The 8314-nt window shown below is 41.7% G+C and overlaps 1 protein-coding gene across 1 annotated transcript in view; it reads left to right on the top strand.

Moving 5' to 3' along the window:
- The window catches only part of gabbr1a (gamma-aminobutyric acid (GABA) B receptor, 1a), a 65534-nt gene extending 58139 nt beyond the window's left edge, over window positions 1-7395 (top strand). Inside the window, exons 21-24 of the mRNA XM_068735131.1 lie at window positions 1102-1229; window positions 3369-3497; window positions 4280-4423; window positions 5201-7395. Coding sequence (XP_068591232.1) covers window positions 1102-1229; window positions 3369-3497; window positions 4280-4423; window positions 5201-5485 — 686 coding nt within the window. The 3' untranslated portion in view covers window positions 5486-7395. The remainder of the gene's footprint in view (window positions 1-1101; window positions 1230-3368; window positions 3498-4279; window positions 4424-5200) is intronic.
- The last annotated feature ends 919 nt before the right edge of the window (window positions 7396-8314 follow it).

Here is an 8314-nt window from a genome sequence, read left to right as displayed (position 1 = left end):
TTCACTCTGAATTAAACAGGCCTCATATCACAGCTTCCTCCCTCAGCTCCCCCCCCCCTCCCCTTGCATTTGATTCCTCTTTTCTCCCTCTTTGCTTCTCTTTTTGTCGGCCCACGCAGTCCTCTCTCTCTCTCTCTCTCTCTCTCTCTCTCTCTCTCTCTCTCTCTCCCTGTCTGTCTGTCTGTCTGTCTTAGCGTGGCAGCTCTTATGAAAGTATAATGGTGCTGAAATTCAAATAATGTGGGTCACAAACTGGGCCATTGCCCCATAGCATTTGCTTTCTCAGAGGAGAAAAAAAATGGTGCTTTAATATCAGGCGGTATAAAGCGACAATGGACGGTCTGAAGAAGTGTCGAACTTACTCAGTCACAGAGCCTCTTTTCTTCTCTCGCTTTTTCTCTCTTTCACTTTTATGTTCTCTTTTCCCCTGTCAGTCTAACTGGCTTTCGGCACGTTCAACCATTTTGCACTTTAGTTTCTATTGCATCTACATTTTATGTTGTCTTCCTCTGCACTACTCGGTTGCACTCACTTGCTCACTGAATGGCCACATTGAACAAGCTGTTCACAATGTTACCTACACTAGAAGCAGCTTCTGTTTGCTGCTCTTTGATGTGCCAACATGTCGATAAGACTGCATCCATCGCCACATCCCGCAAACGAGCGCAACAAATGTTGTTGTTGCGTCGTAGAAAAGCCCACTGTGTGTGCTAACAGGTGTCCGTGTTCAGAAGATTGGAGTAGCTAACTTCTTATTATGCTCACCCTCAATTAAGATTTTACTCAAACTGTTTTGATACAATCACAGTTACCAAATGGAGACAAACAGGACCAAAAGTTTTGTCAATTTAAAAGATGAAAAGCTTAAACTGTACGCTGACATGTGGAATAACAACACAACCAAACATACACTTATTTATATATATTTTTTAAACGTATTTTCAGGGATCCGTTCTTTAGCTTTCATTTTACCATCAATCATTTTGTTTTTCATAATGACAAAAGATTTGGCCTCCATTTTTTCCATACAATACTGTGTACATCAGTGTTGCACACATCACACTATATCATCTTCGTCTCTTGTTTCCCCTCCTCCTGTAGGTGTGGTTTATGGCTACAAGGGTCTGCTGCTGCTGCTGGGAATATTTCTGGCTTACGAAACCAAGTCTGTCTCCACAGAAAAGATCAACGACCATCGGGCCGTGGGGATGGCTATTTACAACGTCGCTGTGAGTCCAAAAAAAGAAATGACACCATCACGCCTCAACTCCTGTTTCTGGGTGCTGCTGTCTGCTAAGAGCAGTCTGTAGCACGCTGAATAACTTTAAAGTGGCAATAAATAAGATTTGTATTGCCTCACAGCACAAAATGGCTGTAGTATATCTGGAGGAGGGGGGGGGGGGGTAATCAATGCCAGGGCCTCGTTGATTACTTTGCCTGGTGCTCAGCTTTTTGGCTGCCAGAAGCCACTTTCCTGCTCATTTCAGAGCTATGACCAGTGTGTCAAGACATTTCAGCTGCAAGAGCTTAAAAGCTTTATTCTCAAAGGGCTACTCTGTGCAGCTCCTGCTGGTTGTTTATAAAAGTTAATGGAGTTCATAGATAACTTAATGCCCCCTCAATGCTTGTGGTGTAGTTTCCTGGTTTGAGTAGATAACAGACTAAACGTGACAGAATATTACGCTGAAATACTTCCTGTGCGGCTGCAATTGAGTTTACATATGACGCTGTTTTTTTAAGTTTGTAGTTGCAGGATCAAGGTTTCTGGAGTCACCTTTTTGCATTGATTTTCAAAAATCATAAAAGAAGAAGTCCACTGTGGGGCACAACAGAATATAAATGCATGTAGTTCCTCTCAGAAGAACCTCTGGGATGTGCTGAACATTACGGATTGATGATCTGGTATAAAATACAGAAAAGTACATGTTGGTATAATGATTGGTGGGAGCAATATGAGACACAGAAACAGGCTCATAAATATATAAAGTATTCAAGCTTTTACACAAGTACGCCTTGAGATTTGATTCTCTAAAAAGCAGATCCCTGGACGCGGTGCTGTCCAAATGATAATAGTGCCAGCACAGGCTGCTGGCTTGCATGAATCATGCATTTTGATTGCCTATGGTGCCTGTGGTGATACAAACAGTCATATCCCAGGTCTCCTTTATACAAATGAAAATGTGTTCTCAATGGGACTTCCTGATGAAATAAACGCTAAATAAAATCAATAAAATACGAAAGGGTTTATCACAAACTTTCACTGTGCTGCAATGTCATGCAACTCAGGCATGACAACATTTACATATATATATGTATATGTATATATATATATATATATTTATTTATTTGTATGGAACTGTTGTCTTGCAGTGCGGTGGGAATAGGTTTCAAATTGTACCCATTTAGCCGCTAAAGTACAGTGGTAAACACAGCCGTCAGTCATAAACATTATTCAGCTCTTGTTAATAGCAAGTGAATCATCTTAAGCGGAGGCACCTGGGATGCACTTTACACTGGAATTGCTGCCATTATGTTCACTTGAGCCACTTTAGACAAACACTCGCAGCCGTTCCCTGACACTCTTGACACGGTGTAACTTTGTAATTGATGTCAAATGTCTGGGAAAAGTGGTTTCTGCCACTTGAACACTTGAGGAGTTTTTTTTTTCTGCTCTGATCAAAAGACAGGGAAAAATTTCTTTTAATTATTGTTATTTTTAAACTGCCATTTTCCCAGAATTTCCCGCACTCATCTCGATTCCCATTAGCAAGTAAAACAGGGGGCATCTTAACGAGCCTCCACATTTATTAGCTTATATTTAAGTAATTAATAAATGCATTGATCTCGCCTCCTCTGTCAAGGAGAGGATTTATCATTGATCTATCATTCATGGTTATTTATGAGAGCATTAAATGCAGCTTGCGCTCTCATTTTGTCACATGGTTCCGTAATGTGAGTCTAATGTTATTATTTTATGTTCTGATATACACATTTCAGTTTTATGATGATGTCAATAGTTAATGGTGTCTGTGAAGAGACCTCCTTCCTCTTTGCTAAGCTGTGAGCTCCAGGCCCTGATGAGATGACAATGTGGTGATTGTCAGCGCGCTGTTGCCACTTCAGTCATGACTTTTTAATGCTGTTTTCACATGGGAGCCCTCCGCAGAATGATAAACAGATGCCTAATGCTTTTATGGATGTGATTTTCCTCCCCTCTCATTCTCTCGCTCTCCATCTCTATTTTACTCTCCACCTCTTCTACTCTTACTTCCCCTGCCGCCCTTCTTTCTCTCTACCACAAACCTCACTCTTTCCTCTCCCTCTGTTCTTTAACTCCTCTTTGTCTCCGTTCCTCTCTCCCCCTGCAGGTGTTGTGCCTGATCACGGCTCCAGTGACCATGATCCTGTCCTCGCAGCAGGACGCCTCCTTCGCCTTTGCCGCTCTAGCAGTCGTCTTCTCTGCCTACATCACTCTGGTGGTGCTTTTCGTACCCAAGGTGCTCTGACTCGTCACCGACACCTCGAGGAAATGTTGCACACACTGAAAAGTACACTCGTATTGCAGTAAAAACCAAAGGTCAAACTGTGCCGGTCTTTAGGGAGAAGGTCCAGCCTGTACTACGCGGTGCATGAAAATCAGAAACTTCTGAAACGGTCTGATATTTCCTATTTCATGTTTGAGTGCAGTCTTGGAGTGGCTGTGCCATCACAGAAGAAGGCTGCTTAAAGGATCAAACCTTTAGTCTGTTAGTGATTTTACCATTACGGTAATAATCTGTGATGTAAGATAGTTAATAAAACGAGCTTAAAGAGGTGTAGCTGCTTTAAACATTTGGTGTTAGGAAAAAAAAAACCGAGGTCCTCTGGCGCAAACAAAGTGAGACATTTTAAGTGTCTGGCAGCAGCTACATTGATTTGTTTGGAATAAATAGAGGAAGAGCTGGGTAGTGCACATGAGCGCTGCTGCTGAATGTGCAGACAGAGGAAAGAGTGCCACCTACAGAGATTCAAACTACATGGACAGGAAACCCAAGGAAAAAAACAAACCCTCACAATATCATCCTCACTGCTTGTGTGTCTGGCCGTTTTTGTTTTTTTTGGAGCGCAGTCCAGAAAAACGCACAGCTGAGCACCAAAAGATGTTGCCAAAAATAAGCTTTCAAGTGTGAGAGATTTGGCTGCAAATATGTAAAAAAAAAAATGTGTTATTATTCATTCAGCACACTGTACTGTCCTGATCTGTGTTGTTCATTGGCTTCCTGTTCCCGCGGCGGTCCAGATGCGGCGTCTCATCACGCGCGGCGAGTGGCAGTCGGAGCAACAGGACACTCTGAAGACCGGCTCGTCCACCAACAACAACGACGAGGAGAAGTCCCGGCAGCTGGAGAGAGAGAACAGGGAGCTGCAAAAGATCATCCAGGAGGTGAAGACATTATATATACACGTTTCACATTATACAGACACATTCACGTCGCATTTATTGTGAAACATGACTAAACATATTCACTAATTAATTGAAATCAATTAGTGCTATGAATGCTTGTAAATGCTAAATATGGGAGGGGGGTTTAAATTAGGTGTTACACCTCTAACACAATCTCTAATGATAAATAATACATGTTCATTTAGTTTATGTGCATTTATTATACACATAACATATAGTATACTTGGTGTTTTATTTTATATAGGGGTAGATTTGATTGTACAGACAATTTAGAATGCTGCATTATATGAGAAAATAGAGAATAGTAGTAAGTTTATGCAAACATGTAGCCTGTGCAATCATTGCTTTATGTATTGCATGGAAGAGTAGCTCCATGAATCCATGATATAAATGTGAAAGAGATTGGACATTTTATTTTTCTGTGCCTAAGGTAACTAATCACTTCGCCTCTAAAATGTTACAAAATTGTGGAATAATGTTCATCATAGTTTGCCAGAGCCTTTGGACTGTCTGACAAACATTTTATTTATTATCATATTTTGCCAGGAAAAAGCAACAGATCCTCACATTTAAGGGCCTGGATTTGGCTTATGGTTTGGTATTTTTGCTTGAGAAATTACTGAACTAATTAATAGCGATCAATGAGCGCTATAAATGCTAAAGAAATAACTGCAAATGCTAAATATAAGGATAGGGGGTTAAGTTACGTGTTACACCTCTATAACAGTCTCTCTCTCCTTTGTGTCGCGTCTCTAGAAAGAAGAGAGGGTATCGGCGCTCCGCAACCAGCTGGCTGAGCGACAGGCTCTGCGCAACCGCCGCCGACCCTCCTCAGGCCAGAATCAGAACCACAACGCCCCGCCCCCCTCCTCCCAGCCGGATCCCAAGTCTCTGCTTCCCCCGCCCGGCTACCCAAACCCCACCACGGACAATCACGCCCTCCCGCCCTCCTTCTCAAACTCCTCCAACCTCTACCCAGCTGACAGCAAGATGAGCCGCAACCACTGTCACAACAGCCAGATCCCACTGCTGTATAAATAGGCGAGGCACTGGGAGAGGGTGGGGTGGGGGGTGGTTTTGGGTGGGAAGGGGAGACCGTCGCACAATACACACACACACACACACACAGGGGACACAAAACACAATGAGACACTGTGACTTTCACTTGTTTCGCGCGACGAGCACAGCGGTGTAGTGACACTGTTTTAAAATACGCCGTGGGAAGCACAAATAAGTACGCAGGAGTGCTTTACACTCGGCAGCTTCGGGGAGAGTCACGCAGGTAAAACAACCGTCCTCACAGTTTTGATCTCACCGTGTTCAACCCAGCAACGAGGCACTACTGACTGGTCCGACTAGCAGCACTCGAGGTCTTTTCAAGGGTGGAGTGAACAGATAGATCTCTCAATCATTCCCCCCCCCCTCCCCCCCGTTCGTTATCTCGTTCTGTTGTGGAGACACCGCGTCAAGGATCTCAAAAGGAAACGTTTGTGTTTGTGTCTTTGCTATATCGTCTCCACCTTTTTGTCTCTCGAGTTCGTTGACTAGGCAAGCACATGCAGTAGTGATTTATATTGTTCTGTAATATCTGATCTGTTTCGTCATGGAGTTGTTGTTCAATATTATTTGTTTACTTTTTAGGAGAGTCGTGAAAAACTGGAATTTACAAATGGACAAAGTAATGTACAGATATTTTCCCAAATGTTTCCCCTGAAGAGTGGCTGAGCTCGACCGGGTGGAAATCTCAATAATGTGCATTATTCAACAGCCATAACTTAGAAGGGGGCCTAGGAGCTTGGCATGTATGGATGTCTGTTTTCAAGACTGTGTATTCAAGTACAACACTGCATCCTAAAAATCCAGTCCTCTGCTAAATATTAGATCCATTTTAAAGGAGAAAGTGATCCAAGCTTGTGTATGTATAGGGGAACGTTTTGATAGTTTTGCCATTTGAAATAATGTTTTACAATGTATTTTTTTTTTTAGGTTTGTGTTGTATCTATTCAGCAGTCTAGTACAGCAGTAGCCATCAAATAAACCCCTCATCCTGCATCTTATGTATCGCCGGCTACTGCTGCAGCCGCATTCACTGCAGCTGATTCTCACATTTTGTAGGGAAAACTTCCATCTTGCCAGAAGAATAGTTTGTACTCTCTGCCTCCTGGAAATGAAAGCCAATTTATATTTCTACAGCAGCAGTGCGGTGAGATGTGGGGCTTCTACGATGGCTATTCCTGTAGATATTCAGAGAAAGCACAGTTTTTATACCCGTGAATCTGTTACACGTCATTCTTGTGAGACTTTTTTTATTTTAAAAGGATGTTTTTTCTTATGATTTCCCATAACAGACAATCTGGATGGATGCTATTTTATTTTGTATTTTTTATTTATTTATTTTTTTCATTTTGCCTTTGGGTAAACTGTTAATGTATCAAAAAAGGATATGCGTAAAGTAATGTGACATACTGTATTTATTCAACAGTTAATCTGAATGTACTATTTCATTCATGAGCTATTTCCAGATTTTATAAAAGCAATGTACCTGAACAGCTTTATCAGCAGGTAAAACAATACTTTATCAAATATTTTTTAAAATATATATATGCCAGTGTGCACTTTAAACCGAACAAACTATGGTTACTCCACTTTATGTTGCTGTTATTCTAATAAATATTATTATTTCTCATTTTAGCTCAGGGTATGGAGGAGGACATCAATGAATGAAATAGGCCATATTTATTAACTGTGCAGTACCTGGATCAGATAGTGTAACATATGAATGCAGAAATAATTTAGGAAATGTTCTATTATCTTGCACATATACGACAATATACATGGATTCGGGGATATTTGTATTCACTATATCTAAGATCTTAAATGTTAATATATTTCAGAGTATGTGTATGCAAATATATGGGTACCATAAATAAAATAATTGTTTTTCCATTGGTTATTTTTGTGTTGCATTGATGCCTTTCACATTAGTGGAAATAGATAAACAATAGGGAGCAAAACTGGAACAGTAGTTTTTCATCAGCATCAGCTCGGGAAACGCTACATCCTATTTGTTAAATAAAGCCACAACTCCACGATTCATTTTTCAGCTTTTTAGCAACTTATAAACATGAAATAACTCCCTAAAGAGTCTCCATGTCCTGTGGGCTACAACAGCAGAGCATGATAACACCATCCACTAGATGTCACCAGTTATTTATTGCTTTTCTGTCTCCCAATGACCTTTTGAGCAATTAAGCCTGTCAGGTTGAATATATTTGTCGGTGAAACTTGATATTTTTCTCCAGGTTGACCTGCGGGAGTCAAAGAGCTTATTTGCTCAGAAGAAGAGATCATTAAACAAACGTGGGAAGCTGTTTTCAACACAGCGACCAGCTGCGAAAGCCAGCGGGAACCTCGTTACTGAGACAATAAGTGGATGTTTGTGGATAAAAAGAAACTAAAGTCGACAAATGGCTCCCAAGTACATCCGATATTTGTATAATGTGTTTCTTTACATGATGACAATGTGACAAAACCAGCTGTGCTGCAGTCCCACACATAAACACACACACACACACACACACACACACACACACACACACTCCTGTGTCATGTCTCTTTCCAGCTGACTGAAGATGAAGTATGTGGTAATACAGGGGAGGAGGCGGAGGGAGGTTGTGTGTAGGAGAGAAGGTGGTGGTGGTGGTGGTGGTGGTGGTGGGGGGGGGAGGAGGGGTTGTCACTGGGGAAAACCCGCTCTGGGTTGAGGCTTCTGTGGGCCTCCACCTGACACAGCACTCAGCCAGAGCACAAAAAGTAGGAAATTCCCCTCATCTTGTCTGATCCAACAAAGGAAGTATTTGCTGGCTGTGG

Source organism: Cebidichthys violaceus, unplaced genomic scaffold, assembly GCF_023349555.1.
Source record: "Cebidichthys violaceus isolate CVI_PGR_0920_01 unplaced genomic scaffold, fCebVio1.0.p SCAF_7, whole genome shotgun sequence".
Taxonomy (NCBI): Eukaryota; Metazoa; Chordata; class Actinopteri; order Perciformes; family Stichaeidae; genus Cebidichthys; species Cebidichthys violaceus.
The sequence above is the reverse complement of the archived record's forward strand: the minus strand, read 5'-3'. Positions and strand labels throughout refer to the sequence as shown.